The sequence below is a fragment of the Artemia franciscana genome, chromosome 6 (genome assembly GCF_032884065.1).
Source record: "Artemia franciscana chromosome 6, ASM3288406v1, whole genome shotgun sequence".
Taxonomy (NCBI): domain Eukaryota; kingdom Metazoa; phylum Arthropoda; class Branchiopoda; order Anostraca; family Artemiidae; genus Artemia; species Artemia franciscana.
The window spans coordinates 15,484,983-15,504,107 of NC_088868.1; the positions used below are offsets into that span (position 1 = coordinate 15,484,983).

The 19,125-nt window shown below is 36.7% G+C and overlaps 1 protein-coding gene across 1 annotated transcript in view; it reads left to right on the top strand.

Moving 5' to 3' along the window:
• Positions 1 to 19,125, top strand: part of LOC136028097 (insulin-like growth factor 2 mRNA-binding protein 3-B) — a 165,892-nt gene that overhangs the window by 87,653 nt on the left and 59,114 nt on the right. Inside the window, exon 3 of the mRNA XM_065705721.1 lies at positions 4,348 to 4,524. Within this exon, the coding sequence (XP_065561793.1) occupies positions 4,348 to 4,524 (177 nt within the window). The remainder of the gene's footprint in view (positions 1 to 4,347; positions 4,525 to 19,125) is intronic.

Genomic DNA, 19,125 nt, shown 5'->3' on the forward strand with positions numbered 1-19,125 from the left:
AATATATCGCTCAAATTTGTTTCTAAATTATTATATTCTCATAATTTTTTTTGTGATATTTCATTAGGATTGAGCGTCAGATAAACAGGTTCTACTTAAATGAAGCACTTGAGTGTTGGCGATATAAAACATAAGTACACCCAAGACTTGTTACTTACCCGCCTATGAATTGGGTTTCTGCTACTAAATTCCCATGCAAACTTGACTTTGTTTTTGGTTATTTCTGAACTTTCAGATAGGTTTAAAAACACACATGCTTGGTTTATCATTCGTTGGATTTTAAGTTGTAAAGAAAAACTTCGCTCAGGAAGGACCCAAATTTTGATTAAAAGCGCAAAATTCACAAACTTAGTTGGGTGTCCATGTTTAATAAATTTAAAAGTATATGCCAATAATACTGCCACCTTTCTTTGAAAAGTCCAGCTAATCATTCGAACGTGTACAAATGCTGGATGAAAACGCTCAAGTTAAAAAAAAAAAAAAAAAAAAAAAAAAAAAAAAAAAAAAATAGGTGCGCATAGTTCTGCCATCAATCTCGTCGCGCGTATTGGACTCCTTATAGCACATGTTGGGAAAACCCGAAAATCGTCAAATAGATTAGTTGTAATGTCAGTGCATGCTTTACCAGACTGTGACAAATTCTAGTATTTACCAATGAACCTTGGTTTTCACTTATCTTTGGGTTCCATTTTCCACCAAACCATTTTGGTACGCCAGATCAATAAAAGATTGACGTAGTAAATCTTTTAAAACCTCTTCTTGTGTTCTCGACAAAATTCTGTAAATAGTTAAGCAGCAAGAAAAAAATTCTAAAAAAGTTTTTTTTTTTAATTACATTTGAATGTCGTTCAAAAATATGCTTCTAAACATTTCTAAAGTTAAACACATTTGTAGTCTCTACACAACATTGATCATATTGCTAACAAGTTTTGTTCAACATACTTCGTGTACTGAGTCATCCTTCATTATTTCCATTTTTAAAAGCCAATGGACCTCAACATTTTACACATATAGTAGCTACATGGCCTATTGAACATTAATATACTGGGCACAGAATCCTTCATTCATTATATATATTAAATAAAAAAGGTTTTTTTTTTAACTGAAAGTAAGGAGCGACATTAAAACTTAAAACGAACAGAAATTACTTCGTATATGAAAAGGGCTGTTTCCTCATCAACGCCCCGCTCTTTACGCTAAAGTTTGACTCTTTCTCTCAACTCTTCTTTTTAAAGCAGTAAAAAACTTAGTGTAAAGAGCGGGGCGTTCTTTGTGTAAATCCGCAGAGGAATAATTAAAACGAAATTGCATATTTTTTTTTGGCTAAATGGCTATCTCATAGTTTTTATCGAAGATTTTGAGAAAAAACAGCGGGGGAGGAAGTCTAGTTGCCCTCCGATTTTTTTACTTTAAAAGGCAACTAGAACTTTTAATTTTTTTACGAATATTTTTATTAGTAAAAGATATACGTAACTTGTAGATTAGCTTACGTAACGAACTTTTGTATTCTAATGTTTTTGTTACATATATGAGGGGTTCACCCCCTCGTCAGTACCTCGCTCTTTACACGAAAGCTTAAATTTTGTCCCAATTAATTAAGAATGACCTCTGAATCACAAAAGCCGTAGAATAAATAGTTGAAATTACTAAAAATACTTTAGCGTAAAGAGCGAGGTATTAGGAGGAGGTGAGCCCCTCATATGCGTAATAATTTCTGTTCGTTTTAAGTTTTAATGCTACTCCTTACTTCCAGTTGAAAAAGAATTTTCATATTTATTTTTTCATTGTTTTTTTAATAATGCTAGGAAATCTTGCGCTCCCTTCATGGAAATTTTCTTCCCCCATGACAAATTCCTCAATGGAAAGTTCCCCCAACGTATCCCCCTCTTCTCAGCCCCTCCCCCCAACCAAAAAATCCCCCTGAAAACGTCTGTACACTCCCCAATAACCATTACTATGTGTAAGCACTGGTCAAATTTTGTAATTTGTAGCCCCTCCAACGGGGACTGTGGGGGAGTAAGTCGTCCCCAAAGACATAGTTATAAGGTTTTTCGACTACAATGAATAACATTCCTATCTCAGAATTTTGATCCGTTGACTTTGGGAAAATAACTAGCGTGGGAGGGGGCCTAGGTGCCCTCCAATTTTTTGGGTCATAAAAAAGGAACTAGAACTTTTCATTTCCGTTAGAATAAGCCCTCTCGCAACATTCTAGGACCATTGGGTCGATTCGATCACCCTTGGGAAAAAAACGAACAAATAAAACAAATGCAACATTCTACGTTTTTGTAGATAGGAGCTTGAAACTTCTACAACAGGGTTCTCTGATACGCTGAATCTGATGGTGTGATTTTCGTTAAGATTCTATGACTTTTAGGGGGACTTTCCCTCTATTTTTTAAAATAAGGCAAATTTTCTCAGGCTCGTAACTTTTGATGGGCAAGACTAAACTTGATGAAACTTATATATTTAAAATCAGCATTAAAATTCGATTCTTTTGATGTAGCTAGAATTTTTGATGTAGCTCCATTTTTTAGAGTTTTGGTTACTATTGAGCCGGGTCGCTCCTTACTACAGTTCGTTACCACGAACTGCTTGATAGGAAAAATCCTGTTCGTTTTAAGTTCGAGTGCCAGTTTGTGCTTTCATTTTTATTTGGACAATGTTATTTTTTTCTTTTTTAACAAGGGTTAACAAAGTAAGGGACTTATATGCTTCAATTAGTGCTGAATTTCCATCAACTATGCGTGATTTTTATACCCCATAGCCTATTTTTATCTTGGAAGGTGTAATATTGAGGACCAAGATGTGTTTGAATGTATCACGAAAATGTTGACATTACCCTAACTGTACGCGGTTCGGGACAAGACCCATTGGACCCTTGGCCAATCAATCCACCTCAATTTGTTTTGAACGATTGCTCTTGCTTAGCCTATACCTCGGGTAAACTTTCGTCAAACTTAATAATCCACTCTTTTTTTATTTCACCAGTTTAGTTTAAAGGTCGGGTGATGTCTTTATGGATAGAAGTGTAATGAAAACTATGCATTTGGATTGGAATCATATTGCTTTATGCGCCTTCCGATTTTACTTATTCCTGATGATTGAAATCAACTGTTGATTTTTTTTTATATGTATGTGGATCTTAAACTAGATTATTAGTACGCCTACCTTGGATTTTGTTTGAAGTATTTTTGGGTCAATTAATGAGTATGTTCCCTTTGAGAGAAGGAATGGAAGATGCACTTCCCCTCGTGCCTGATGCTAAATTCAGAGACACGGTATCTCTCCGTTTTTCAGTCCTATTTCTCCGTTCATGTAAAGTTTCTTGAAAATGTAACAAATTAACAGATAATATGGTACTTATGTATTATACTGACCACACTGAAGAAGCAAAGTTAGGCTAATCATAATGGAATAGACCAAAATATGATGAAAATATAATATAACAAAATTATGGAAACTATAATAGAGAATTGTGGAAAGCAGGCCGCCAAGAACGCATAATATTAAATACCAATCCTAACCAGTTCTACATATTTAGATATACCTGCATAGTAGTTTATCTCATTCAGACTAAGCTGACTATCTCCGAGTGCACATAGAGAAACCGGCTCTAAACAAATCAAGAGCAACAGTGTGGTAGGTATAATACACAAGTACCGAAAATGTATTGTCGGCTATAAAAGCCATCCAGGGGTACCAGAGCTCATTTCCGCAGTGTACTTTTAAAAAGTCGAAAAAAATGGTGGCATATGAAGGATCTTTTTTTCGATTTGTGATCCCTCATCCTTTCCCTAGTAAAGATCAAACCTGTGAACACAAAGTTCATGTCTTTGAATTATCCTATTCTAGTTTCAGATTTTTATCTCTGTATTGTTTTACCTCTACATTGCTTTTCCATGGCCGTCCTTGTTGGCTGAGCTACCGTGGCTATAGTTACCTTGTTATACCTATAGTTATACCTTGTTGGCTATAGTTTTACCCCTACATTGCTTTTCCATGGCCGTCCTTGTTGGCTGAGATACCTTGGCTATAATGACCTTGTTATACCTATAGTTATACCTTGTTGGCTATAGTTTTACCTCTACATTGCTTTTCCATGGCCGTCCTTGTTGGCTGAGATACCGTTTTATCAGTACGGCTTAACTTGTAAAGCTCATAGAAAACAAATCAAGATTTTTTTTTTCTTGGTCAGAAAACCTGGTAATCATAAAATTTTTGTTTTACAGAAAGACCTTCGGTGTAATTTTCTCACTAGAATAATTACAAAAAATTCAATCAGAGATAAAAAAAAAATCTTGAAACCATCACTCATAATTTGTCACTAAATCTTTTTTATTTTAGGAGAAAAAGCGTTGTAGTGAGTAACGTTCCCAACCACTGCCGTGCCGAAGGTATTGAAAGGTTAATACCACAGGGTGTGAATATACTTCGGATAGAAAGAACGGACCCTCCAAGTGATTTCAGAGAAGGAACCATCGCTTTTGAAGTCACATTCGAATCTCAAGACGAAGCACAAGAGTAAGTTTTGTAAAATCGTGCACGTTGCTCATCTATATGCATTTGGAAATAAAACTGTTGAAGGGGGGAAAAATAAAAACACGGTACTTGAATGATAACCCCCCACTGCTCAAGTTGTTCATTCATTGATGCATTATAGAACCAGTTTTAGAAGGGGAGGGGGGATCTTGCCCAAGTGAGCCTTCAAGCCTTGACTTACTTGACTCATGTCTCCTGCCGGGCGTGGCTCAGCGTAGAGTGGGATGTCAGCTTCCTCCAACTGGTGCGATCAGCAGCTAACAATGGTTCGTCGTGGACATCAATGTTTGCCAGATTCAAGTATTTTGAAAGACTATCGGACCATTGGTGTTTCGGTCTTCCGAGGGCTCGTTTCCAGCCGGCTTCTGCGGGGTTAAAGTCCAGCACGATTTTTGCAGGTAGGTGTGATGGCATCCTAAGATGATGACCGTGCCCTCGTAGACTGCGCTCCACAATTTGGATGGGAAAACAGCGTCAGGTGCGTTGTCTGTAGTAACTTCTTGTTACTGACGAAGTCGAACTATTTCAGGCATTCTGTCCTCCTAAGGCTTTTCGTCTGGAACACGTCTACGGTCTTGAGAGCATTGTTATGCTTATCTTCCCAGAAATCAGAAGGTTTTGCCGTTTCCTTATTATTTCCTATATTACAATGTAATTTGTCTTTTCATTTTAACTAATTTTGCCCCCTCTTCACCTCTTCAAAAGGTGCAAATCGAATAAATTTACGTTTAAATGCCTTGCCACAACTCTACTGAGGTTTAAAAATTCATAAAAAGTATCGGAAAAGAGGGAGAGGCTCCAGCTTTTGCGTATGAAAAAAACACATGGCTAACACAGCGATTATTCCAGCATAACAGACGACAAAATTTTAAGCGATCAAAAGGTAAAAAAAATTTATTTAGAACCAATCCTTAAGTAATCCATCTGGGACCCTGAGTGGAAAAAGATAGAATGTCTATATAAACGACTTTTGGGGTGAGAAAGGGTGCTGACAGATGGATATGGGCCCAAATTCCCTGCTTTAGCCTTCTAATCTTAGACAAATGTTTCGCATTGTTCTGATTTTAAGCAAGGTATTCTTTCTACCCTTCGTAAAATATGTACTTGGTCTTTTTCTTTGTTGTTTGACTTGGTATTACAGCATTTTAGACTCAAGTTTGTAATCTAATAGGCTTAGAAACCTTATAAGGCTCTATGAAGACGTATTGGGTCTTTTCATAGTAAGATACTATACGATACTAGATTTTTATGTTGCAAAGTTATTAAGGTGAGCAGCGTTGTCACTCCATGAGCAGCGCCGTTTTAAAAATGACCGCATAGGATGCTTTAAAAGCTGCAGGACTGTGCACTATTTCAAGCTTTAAACAGTTTCACTCGGCCAAATATTGTATAAAAACTTATAGGCAACCTCTCTCAAATTATCAAGTTCAGGAACTGATTTTGGTCATTTTGTTCTAGGACAATCATCCAGCGAACTTGAGGATTTCCCATGGTTAATATTTAGTTCATAAGTACCTTTCACTAGTAATCTCAGAATGAGCATGAGTCCTAAGAGGTAATGCAGGTATATGTGCAGAATTTGGAGTTTGACAGGGGGCATTCCCTAACTATGTAGGGAAATGTTTGATTTTGGACGTCTGTATTTCGATATTAGCTTCAGTAATGTAGTAATCGATTCGAAGAAGGGCCAACAAGTCTATTTGCTTCCTGCAAGGAGAGAAAGTTGTTGGAGAGTTCAAGGGTCCAAGGACCATATACAACATTCAAATCTCACAAATTAGAATCCATTGACTCTGATTTTGAACAAAGTTTCACATGCCCACCATATCTGGCATGCTGGCCTTGCAATCGTATGTCTTATGGGACAGGATCTGAATCTGGTATCATTCCTTTGGCTTAAGCTGAGGGTCAGTGGTCTGAGTCTGCAAGCTCAGCCACCGTGAGTCTGGTTAGCTTACAGTTAAACGAATTCTTACGAAAAGCAGAATTTTGGATGCCAGCTCAGGCAGAAAACGCCTGGTCAAATATGTGCTTAACGTTTTACTCTTATTTTGGACGTCTCTGTTGCATAATTAGTCCCAGGTCTATAATCAGCAAGCTCAAAATCCTGAAATAAATTTCTTCGATAAATTGAGAAATTATTAGGGTTATACAAAATGAAAATATTATGGGTCTGCTGGATGTAACATCAACAGGATGTAACACTTCTGTTCAATGTTCACACTTCTATGAAGATGTATCAGTAAAGCCTCTGTCTTTATAGGATGTTTGTATTTTGTGGGGCCATTACTCCTAGAGCTACTCATCGCACTTCATGGCTCATTTTTTTTCGATTCACGATTAAAATGACTTAGTCGAAGTTTTGGTCCAATCAGTCTCTTTAAAAGGACATTATAACTATTAATATACGGTCGAATGAGTCCTCCCTCAAGTTTCTCTGATTATCTGCTCTATACGATGTGACAAAATAAAGTAAAAAAATGATGCATAATAGAGAATTATTGTTACAAAGCTCTAACTTGTTATTTTTATCACACTTGTGATCTAATATTGCCCATCCCATAGCTTGTTGAACCTAAAATTCCAGTTAAAAAAAAAAGGTTTGAATTCTTGTGTTTATTCCAGATAGTTAGTTTCTAGGAATATTTTGGTAAACCTTTTGGGGGGAAATTTTCAAGCCCCCCCCCTCTCTTTCGATAAAACTCGGGCATGTTTACATATTTATATAACTGCGTGTTTAAGTTAGAATCAATGAAGAGGCAAATAGGACGGATCAGTCACAGAGTCAAACTTGCCTGTATGACATTGCAGAAAGTGGGTGTAAACATGTAAAAAAGAAGTTAAACTGCATTCCTCTTTAACTTGCTATTCATATTTAGGACAAACTTCTACCGTGTTTGCAAGTTTCTATCTTAAATGAAATCATTGATTAAGAATGAAGGTTTTCGACATAAAATATTTTTCGGTCTGCTAGCATTGCTAGCATTGGAGCGACAGGTCTGAGAATGGGGTAGTTATAGAAAAAATTCCCAGGAACGTTTTAAATACCAAAGATGTTAAGTCGTGATTTTCCAATTTTTTGGAGCGTGGGTCTTCCAATATGTAAATGTTCGGTGAAGCGCAAATGACACTTCAGCTTTTAGGGGGCTTAGGGAACACATTTTTAAAGACTTGGAGATGTAGTAAGATTTGATGAACTCTAGTAAATACCTGTTTCACAATTGAGCAAATTCTTCAAGTTGGTCTGACTAAGGAGCCTTAAGTAAGAATAAGGATGTATATAGGGTCAATTACCCTTTTATCGTTACTTCAAGAAGGTCTTTCTGTTTAGTTTTTCTGTTTGCTTTAAGGACATTGTGATTGGTACCCCAGGAGTGCGCAATTGGACAGGATCCGTCATCCAGTATAAGGTCTGTAAAGAGAACTGTTCAATGAAAAGGAATCAGGAGACCAACAAAGGGATGTTCAAACTAGGCATTCATTCAGTGAACACCTCTTGTATGGATAGAGGATTACATGTCAAAGCCAGTTTTTGGCTATATTGGCTTTGTGCACTATCTGAATCAATCATGGTGGAAAAGCTATGTTTGGCCGACAACAGTGAATGAGTCAACATTTTGACTGATATTTGACAGCTTGTCTAATACGGATTTTGCTAGTTAAAAATTGGATAAGATAGTAGCTGAGTGGGACGTCGGGAGTACAGTGGAAAAAAGTACGTGGAGCTGCCCAAAGATAGTTATGTATCTTTGTCTTTCGTAGCAGGAATTGAATAATGGCAGAGAATCAAGCCCAGACCTTGCCAGATATACTAGCGAAGGTCAACGAAATGAGCATACATATTAAAAGGATTGACCCAATAGCTCAACAGGTATCAACGATCAGCGCGGATCTGGGAATATTGTTTCAGCGAATGGACATACCAGGGAATGAATTAAGCAGCAAAGCAATAAAATTCGGTCTGAAGTGGCTAGCCTACATAGAGAACTTGCGCTAACAAAATCAAAGTTACACCAGCTTCATGCTGATGGTAGGCGCTGTAACCTCATTTTATATAACTTTGATCCAATTAGAAGAGGTCAATCACTTTTTGATGGTTTGATTTCTGCTTTTAACATCATTATCCTAAACACACAAATGCACCCTAGTGATTTTAGTGATGCGTTTCGCTTAAAATCAACCCGCGGTATTCTCCCTGACATAATAAAATTTGGTTCTGTACCTGCCAGAGACCTCGTGTTGAAATCAAACGTTTATCTACGTGAGCACAAATTGTCAGTTAGCCTGCAGTACACAGAATGAGCAATGTTGGCTCGAAGCGAACTAAAAATCGAGATGGACAAAATAAAAAACGATGGCCAATCAGACGTGAAGCTACGTGATTTTAAATTGATTACTAGAAATAAATGCTATCGTTTTAACTTTGAAACAGCCATTACTGGAGAATTAGAGAACCTGGAGACGATGGGGAAAAAAGAAGTAATGGGCAACTGCAAGGAAGTAATTTAGAAAGTGGAATGGTAAATAGTGCAGCTAGAGAGAAAAATGCTTCCCAAGTGTCTCTAGTGAGTGCTAATTCGCAGATGTCGTTGAGCGCATAGCGTTTTCGGCAGTAGAAATGATTCGACCCCAACCTCCACAGGGTGCAAGCCGGCTACTTTCAGTCAGGCCTCGGAAAGGTCGAATGCGGAAGTTTATTAGCCCTATTGACCCAACATATCATAGTGGAAGGAACACTAGACCCTTTTCCCGCAACCGTATAAACTCGTTTAGTAATGAAAAGCAAGATTTTGCGCAAAGAAATCTGGGATTTAAATCAGAGAGAAAACAGTGACAAGGGAAACTGGAACTAGGAATTAGTGGGCCATGGTAAAAAAAAATAAGATATAAATATTTTGCATTGGACCCCTCAAGGGTTCGCGGAAGATAAAATCCGTGGTTTATTGATTTTTAATTAGTTGCAAGACTGCTAAAACTTTTTGTTAGAGAAAAAAAAGATGGAGACAAAAAGAAGAAGGAAGTAGGATAATGGCCAGGAGCAGGGCAGTAGAAAATAGGAAAGAAGAAGAGTCCATAGATGTAAAGAATCCGCTTTATGTGTCTCCTAAGGTCGAGGAGTCATTTCAGGAGAAAATAATGAAAGAAAATGAGCAAGAAAGTTTATTTGACTTTTGACTATTATTTACATAATAAATAAAAATATAAACTATTACAGATATAAATAACTACGCTAGGGAAAAGTTTAAATTTTTTATAACGCTTAGCGGTTAACTACATTCCTAGAGCCTCCTAAATTAAAAATAATAATAAACGAAACTTCATAAATGTTCCTAGAAACATCCTTCACTAATTAAATAATAATGAAAAAAAAGAAAACGAAAGACAATCACCTTCTCTCAAACAACCTTAGGGTAACAACCCTCATCCAAATACAACTCCCTCCACCCCAACCCCTTCAACCCGCCCCATCCTCCAGCTCTATAACCCACTCCAATCCCCCCAAATAAAAAAACTAATTCCGCAACAAGTACTCTTTTAATCTTTTTTAAACTGTGGGAGGTGCTCAGGCACCCGAACAGTCACAAGAAGTATATTCCATACAGAAGGGCCAAGATACTTCAAAGTAAAACCAGACCTTACACTATGTTTAATATCCTCACCCAAGTTATCACATCTTCTTGCGTCATGCTCATGAACAGAATTTCTAAAACGGTAAAATTCATTAAAAGTTTCCTGGACTAGATTATGCACTTACCTAAACACAAACACCGCTGCTTGATAGTCCCTTATCTGTCCAACAATGAGTAGCCTTAGAGACTTAAAGCATGCACTGGTGTCTTTCACATACTTCCCAATTATTCTTGCTGCTTTATTTTGTAGAATTTGCACACGCTTGTAATTAACATAAAAATTGCTGCTCCACAGTAAATATCCGTATGATATATACGGGTAGATTATTGCAAAATATATGGTGCGAAGAGTACGTTCCGGCAGAATATTCTTCAGTCTTCTGAGGATGCCAACTCCTCGTGCAATTTTGGCGGAAATAATGTCGCTATGGTGCTTCCACGATAGATTAGAATATAATATAGAAGCCAAGGTACCGCAGTGATTTAATTTGGATAATAGATTTTTCACCGAATAGGACTTCACTACTTACATCAACAGAATCACCCACTCTACAGAATGACAGTAAGAACGTTTTCTTTACATTCTCTCAAAGCAAACTTGAACTTGTAAACACCTCTAATATTTTGAGAGCATCAGATTAAATCGTCGACTGATATTACAAATACTTTTAGCACAGTGTCATCCGTAAAAGAAGTAATTACAAATACTTTTAGCACAGTGTCATCCGTAAAAGAAGTAATACTTGCATCCTGCTGACAAAAGCGCATCGTGTCCACTTAAATTAGATAAAATAAAGGTCCCAGCACACAGCCGTAAGGTACACCACACTTCACAGGAGAAGACGATGAGACTACATCATTTAGAACGACTTTAAGGGACCCTCCGTAAAGATAGCTCTCAAACCATCTTAGCCAAACTCCATTTATTCCAAGACTTCTCATTCGATGAAGCAATACTTGGTAGTCAATCGTGTCAAACGCTTTTCTAATGTCAATGAAAATAGACATAGGTACATTACCTGAGTTTAATGCACAGTTAACACTTTGAACCAGGTGTTGTAAGGCCTGCGTCGTGGAATGACCCTTATGAAGTCCAAACTGTGTTTGAATCAAAAGCCTATCCATCTGAGGGAAGCAGTTTATGTACCACTTTCACCAGTATCTTTGAAATGATGGGTAGAATTGATATGGGTCTCCAGATTTCGATATCTGACTTGCGACCACCTTTGTGAAATGGAATGACCTTCGCCACCTTAAACTGCGCCGTTTTTCCTTTTTCAGGGAAAGATTAAGTTCGGAGAGAAGCCTGAGTTTAGCGGAATATGGGGAAGTTGAAGGTTCTCTATGCTTATTGAGTCAAGTAGCATTTTCAGTAGGGGAGAGGGTTGCAACTTGGAGAGAGGTCTGAGGAGAGTTTTTTTTTTTTTTTTTTTTTTTACAGCGAGTGTCGATCTAGGAGAAAAATATTGAATAGTTTAATACTATTAGTAAAAGAGTAGAGAGGGAAGGAAGAGTTTGATAAGTATTACCGGTATGTAATATGATACTGTTATGTAGTATGTAATATAAGTATGATACCGGTGGAGGAGTAGGTAAAGGCAAGTGTCGTAATAATGCAATTCAATTGTTGGCTCCCGATCTACCTCCATTGAAGAAGGGGTCCTATATTATTTCCATCATTACAGCTATGGGAAGGGGCAGTCGAACCTCAATCAACCTTAGGGAAATAATGGCTAATGTCCCACTTTTGACGTTTTAGGGTCGAGATCTGACCCTAAGTTTTGAGAAATTGAGGATATAAGTATTTTGTAATCAGGACCTCTAGGACAGAACAGCTCTAGAACAAAACATCTCTAAAAGTTAGAAGTAAATTCTATTTTTTGTCTTTTTGGGATGCATACCTGATTTGTCCAATATAACGAGAATGTGCGATTTCCTAAATTCTAACTGCCAGAATATCTACCATGGGTCATTGACGATGCTCAACCAAACTTAGTCAGAAGCAATATTTGGTGTCGTCGTTACGTTTTTTCATAGCCCAGTCCCGATTTGACTACTGTGGTTGAGTATTAAAGGGTCCAAATTCTTGTCGTCAGTACAGCTGTCAAAAGGGTACTATGAATCCCAGCAAACGCCAATTGGAATTAAGAGCTAGACTCGTAGTTGTGCCTTTTAGAGACTCATCTTATGTCAGCTCTGTTGGGAACGGAGTTTTTACATGTCTTCTTCATACGCCTAAACTGTAAAAGAAGATATTTCACCGCACATGGACGGCTATTAGAATTACTCAGGGGTGCATTACTGTCGTCCATATCTGATCTTATCCATTTGAATTAAATTTGCAAAGGCCTTAGTTGTGTCTTTAGACCCTTTAGATTTGAGCTGTAAGCTCATAGAAATCTGGTTTCTTAAAGCCTGATGGGTTTTTGCGGCGTTTTTTTTTTTTTTTTTTTTTTTTTTTTTTTTTTTTTTTTTTTTTTTTTTTTTTTTTTTGTGTGTGTGTGTGTGTGTGTGTGTGTGTGTGTGTGTGTGTGTGTGTGTGTGTGTGTGTGTGTGTGTGTGTGTGTGTGTGTGTGTGTGTGTGTGTGTTTAAGAGGTTAAGATATATCTTTATTTCTGCAAATCAGTGTGTTACTGAAAGTCCATAGCTGCAGGTAATCATTCAGGGCCTTCAGATAAGTAATCGAAAAAGAAACTTTGGTACTTACGTGTTATAGCGACCCTAAAGGAGTGAATTAAGGTTAATCATTATGAAATAACCAAAACATGATGAAAATGTAATACTTAAGTAACAGAATAAATGAAAATACAACAAAAAATTATGGAAAGCAGGGCGCCCAGAACGCATTATATGAAATACTTAACCATATATATATATATATATATATATATATATATATATATATATATATATATATATATATATATATATATATATATATATATATTATTTTTTCTATTGTTAGGTAAATGACGACTTATACTTATTGACGACATGACTGCCTGTCCATGGATTATTCTTTATGGTTGATTGTGTGTGGCTATGCTGTTTGACCTATGTGATTGTATGGATGAGTAGGGTTAAGGCCTCATTCAAGTGCTGGTCTATATTAATCACTAATTTAGGAAAACAGTCTTCCTTTTCTCCTTCTGTCTCTTTTTTTTTTTTGTGCTGTAGCATTGGTGATTTCTCTTTTCATGATATATATATATATATATATATATATATATATATATATATATATATATATATATATATATATATATATATATATATATATATATATATACATGAATAGTCTCGCTCATGCTAAGCTGATTATTTTTTAGTGGACACAAACAAACTGGTTTCATTACAGATCAAGGACTAAGTGTGGTTGCTATAACCCCTAAGTACCGAGCCTTTGTGGATGTAAGGAATCTCCGAAAAATATACTGTTTAATAGCTCTGGAGCACGTTTCAAGGAAAAAGTAATGCAATAATCCCTTCCCTCATCAAATAATCTGCAGGTCTACATTTGAGAAAGAGTGAGTAGCCCCTAAATGCTTGGAGGCATGACAAAGCCAATCATTCGAGAGGAATTAGGGTTTTCTACGCTAATTTATTTTGAGTCTGTTTCAGTGTCTCATACTTCCGCCAAAATTACGTCTGAAATTCTTCCAGCAAATTTTTGGGCTGGAATGATGACATACGAAGTACGTTCCACAGACATTAAGCAAATTCCTTTGCTTAAGGAACTTGTTCATCTTCCCCTTATCTTTTAGGGGAGAATTGTTGAGATTATTTTTGTTTCAATAATAAAATTTCCTATTTAAAATGTGAAAAATCGAATAAAATTTCCTATTTAATTCTAGGGCTATAGAACGTTTTAGAGGATTATAGGCTGCCGTATACTACCCTAAATTAGCAGATAGTCAAAACTGTTGGTTATTAATACGTTTCCAAATATACTTCGCTAATTGCTAGAATTCCATGGGAAGGAGGAGGAATATCATAACACGCAATCCATCTTTTATTTTTTTTTGTAGCAAAACTGTTAAGCACAAGGGAGAGAACATATGGGGTTTCGTGCTTGCGCAGAAAATGTCTCGTTAATGGTGTAAAGTAGGGAGTTCATATAAAAATTACAACGCGTAACTTAATATATTGGCTTTGTTTTAGTATATATGTGTCTAATTATTTAATGTTATTTTTGGGATAAAGGTACTGAAAATTGTTTCCTACCTGACCATGACGAATTTCCCCTACCTCCTATAAAATAAATTGTATATACATAAATATGAGTGTAACCAATGAATTGAAGATGTATTAGAGAAGTTTTTCTCGCTTTCTAAGTGATTTGTAAAAAAGCATGAAATACATCCATTAGTTTTTGGTTCAGGGCTGATCAAACGAGAAGGAGGCAAGGGAAATCTCCCGATTCCCCTTGAAATGTTTCCCACTTTTTAAGTGATCTGTAAGAAAACAACATAAAATACACCCTTTCGTTTTTGGTTTAGGGCCGATATAAGGAGAAGGATACAAGGGGAATCTGTCGATTCCCCTTAGAACGTTTCCCACCTTATAAGTGACCTGTAAAAAAAAAGCATGAAATACATCCTTTTGTTTTTGGTTTAGGGCCGATATAAGGAGAAGGTGGCAAAGGGAATCTCCCGACTCCCCTTGGAACGTTTCCCACCTTCTAAGTGATCTGTAAAAAACAACATGAAATATATCCTTTCGTTTCTGGTTTAGGGCCGATATAAGGAGAAGGATACAAGGGGAATCTGTCGATTCCCCTTAGAACGTTTCTCACCTTATAAGTGACCTGTAAAAAAAAAGCATGAAATACATCCTTTTGTTTTTGGTTTAGGGCCGATATAAGGAGAAGGTGGCAAAGGGAATCTCCCGACTCCCCTTGGAACGTTTCCCACCTTCTAAGTGATCTGTAAAAAACAACATGAAATATATCCTTTCGTTTTTGGTTTAGGGCCGATATAAGGAGAAGGTGGCAGGGGGAATCTCCCGATTCCCCTTGGAACGTTCCCCACCTTCTAAGTGATCTATAAAAAAAACATGAAATAAATCCTTCGGTTTTTGGTTTAGGGCCGATATAAGGAGAAGGAGGCAAGGGGAATCTCTCGATTCCCCTTAGAACATTTCCCACCTTTTAAGTGATCTGTAAAAAACAGCATGAAATATATCCTTTCGTTTTTGGTTTAGGGCCGATATAAGGAGAAGGTGGCAGGGGAATCTCCCGATTCCCCTTGGAACGTTCCCCACCTTCTAAGTGATCTGTTACATGAAATAAATCCTTTGGTTTTTGGTTTAGGGTCGATATAAGGAGAAGGAGGCAAGGGGAATCTCTCGATTCCCCTTAGAACATTTCCCACCTTCCAAGTGATCTGTAAAAAAAAAAGCATGAAATACTTCCTTTCATTTTTGGTTTAGGGCCGATATAAGGAGAAGGTTGCAAAGGGAATCTCCCGATTCCCCCTGGGACGTTTCCCACCTCCTAAGTGATCTGTAAACAAAAGCATGAAATACATCCTTTCGTCTTTGGTTTAGGGCCGATATAAGGAGAAGAAGGCAAGGGGAATCTCCGGATTCCCCTTGAAACGTTTCCCACCTTCTAAGTGATCTGTAATAAAAGCATGAAATACACCCTTTCGTTTTAGGTTCAGGGCTAATTAAAGGAGGAGGAGGAGGAGGCTAGAAATTCCGTATGCCGTGGCCGAGGGGCTATGGCCAGTCCCTGGGGCTGGAGCAGTGTGAGGGAGTTGTTGGTAATTTTCATACAATTTTTTGGAGGAGGAAGAATTTCCTGATTCCCCTATAATTTTTAGTTGTGCATCTATGTAGAATGCTCGACCAATGTGTAACCTATTTTTCTAAATCACGGGGCTTGATGTTATTTTTTGTAAGTGGTAAAAATGCTGAACCTAATTGAATTTGAAATTTATTCTCTATGGCGTGGCTTTAACTGATCAAACTCCTTTACTTTTGACCCATTCATTTTATCAAAAAGCAAACCTAGTTGCTTACTGGAGCTTTAAAAAGACAGTTTATTGAAAATTCAAAAATGAGATATTCAGAAAATGTTGTAGCCGAAAAGTGAGTTTTCTTAAATTCGATCTGTAGTGTAGTATTATAGGAATAAGGAGTAGGTGTAATGGAGGTTTTGAGAGGGTCAGGAAAAAGGAGTAACAAAATGTATGCTTTATATGGAATTTTCTGTTTGTTGTGTAATTTCAAGGTAATTTTTATTCTTAATTAAATGATAATAAAAAACGAGTTTTTTCAACTGAAAGTAAGGAGCAACATTAAAACTTGAAACAAATAGAAATTATTCCACATATGATAGCTTGCCTCCTCCTCCGTACCTCACTTTTTACGCCATTTTTTTAGAGCTTTTAAAACAGTTTGTTATTCTAATATTTATTCTTAAATAATTGGAACACAAATTAAAACTTTAGCGTAAAGAGTGAGATACTGAGGAGGCAGAAACCTCCTCGTATGCGTAATAATTTCTGTTCGTTCTAAGTTTTATTGTTGCTCCATACTTTCAGTTGAAAAACTTGTTTTTTTTTTTCATTTAATTTCTGATCGTATTTTAAATGATGCTGAGAAATGTCCTCTTAGGAAAATTCCCTTCTCCTGTGAAAAATCCCTTCGTTAAATGATCCTTTCACCTGATCCCTCCATTAAAAATTCCCTCTTCCGGAAAATATATATACTTCCCAATAACCAATGCTATATGTATACAATGGGCAAAGTTCATAGCTTGCAGCCCTTCCCCGATGACTGGTCCTCAAAGACATAGTTACAAGGTCTTTCTAGTATGCTCTACTAAGAGCAAAATTCCACATTTTTGTGTATAGGAGCTTGAAACATCTAGAGTAGAGTTATCCGATATGTTGAATCTGATGTTGTAATTTTCGTTAGGACCACTTGCTGTTTTTAGGTTGCCCCCCTCCAAATTTTCTCAGACTCGTGCCCTTGATAGGTAACATTCAAAGTGATGAACTTTATATCTTATGAATAAGCATCAAAATTCGATTCTTTTGATGCATCTATTATTGTCAAAACTATTTCTTGGAGTTTCGGTTACTATTAAGCCGCATCGCTCCTTACTTACAGTTCGTTACCATGAGCTGTTTGATAATTTTCTGTACGTGTGCCTGCTTACATCTAGACTTGTCTAGCGTTGAAATATCTGGAAATAATGGATTCAACATGGGATATTTTGTGGTCTCGGGAAGATCGACAAATGTATAATCTGCTAGGGCTGTCAGCACCTCCTTCTTGGTTTGTACGAGGTCATCTTCAAATTTAAATTCCAGTCAAAACAATTTATTTGAATTTGGATGCGAAACGAAAAACGAACCGGGGTTTCTATTTACAGAGGTTTTTGTAAGATGTCCTCAACAAAATTTTGCATGCATTTGAAAAGTACAAGTAGGTTTGAAAGGCCAGAACTACTAAAAAGGCCTAGATATGTTACAAGTTTCAACTGCTTACCACTTTTGTCTATTGCGCCTCCAAAAAGAGCAATACTTAAAAACTAGGGATTATTTGAAGGAAACACTAAAAAAAATGCTTAAAACTTAGCGTGAAGAGGAGGAGAGCAAGGTGTGCAGATGTTCAGGAGGGAGCAACCCCCCTTACATAAAAAAACTAAAAAAAAAATCACTTTTTGAACTAAAAGTATTGAGCAATATTAAAACTTTATGAACAGAAATTACTACATATGTGAAGATATTTGCTTCCTCTTCAACACCTCGCTCTTAACGCTGAAGTTTGAATCTTGAACAGACTCCTGAAACACGTGGGTCGTTTGATTAGAATAAAAAGAAGCTTTTTTAAAGGTACTAAAACACTTTAGAGTGAAGAGCGAGGTGTTGACGTGAGGGCAACCCCCTTAGTTTTCTGAAATTTCGAACAGGGAGGTAGTCCACTGAAAATGCGCACCACGTTTGATTTTTTTGGAGTTTTTTTTACAAGTTTGAACATGAGAGTGCACTACATTCAAAATATTCAGAAAATTTAGAATTTCATATCAAAAGTATTCATTCGGTTATGTGGTTATGCAAAAAGTTTTTTGCATAAAGTATTTGTATTCTACCAAATGATTAATAGATAAAAGCGGAACAACATGCCTATTTATGCAATTTTCAGAACAAGGGGAGTTCGAGGCTTGGATTTTCGATTTACATGTCCAACTTTTAATTTAAACTACATATGTGATGCCTCTGTTTTATATGTGTTTTTTTTTCATAATTGTTACCCTTGTCCCTTGAACTGCACGGATAATGTCACCACCGGAGTTATATTTTTCGGACCTTCCGATCGCTTTGGTTAAAATACTCCCTGGAAAACTTAATCCAATGCAGTTTGGGGTCAAATGGGTAGGTTACATTGATGGAGTGTCCGGGTGGTTTCCGATAGGCGATCTACCCCTAGTTTCTATGACCGCCCGTTGTACATGATGAGGCCATAGTTATATTTTAATATCACCCATGTCGCTCCATTCTGAGTCAAAGCAATAGATTTTTCGGTATATTTTGCATTATAAGCTGCCTAAATGTGATCGTAATATTGCCTAAGTAACTTTAGTTTTATCGCAACTTAGTTTGGGTCCAATACTCAGTATCAACTTGTTGGATTGAGGATTATTTCGATTTGAAAACTATAATCTGAAATAAACCGTCTATATGCTTGATTCCGTGATACAATTAGCTAATGCATTAAGGTTAAAACATTTTGCACTAATGAAATGTGTACTCAGTCGTCAATAATTTTTTTTTTTTTTTTTTTATTAGAGCGACGCGATCATTAGAGGTCCTCTTTTGGGGGCCCTTATTTAATAGTAATGTGTCTCATGTAATATTATTTTATTATTTCTGACTATTTTGTACAGTAATTTGATTAAAATTACTTTTGATTAAAAGTAATTTGATTAAAGTAAGATGC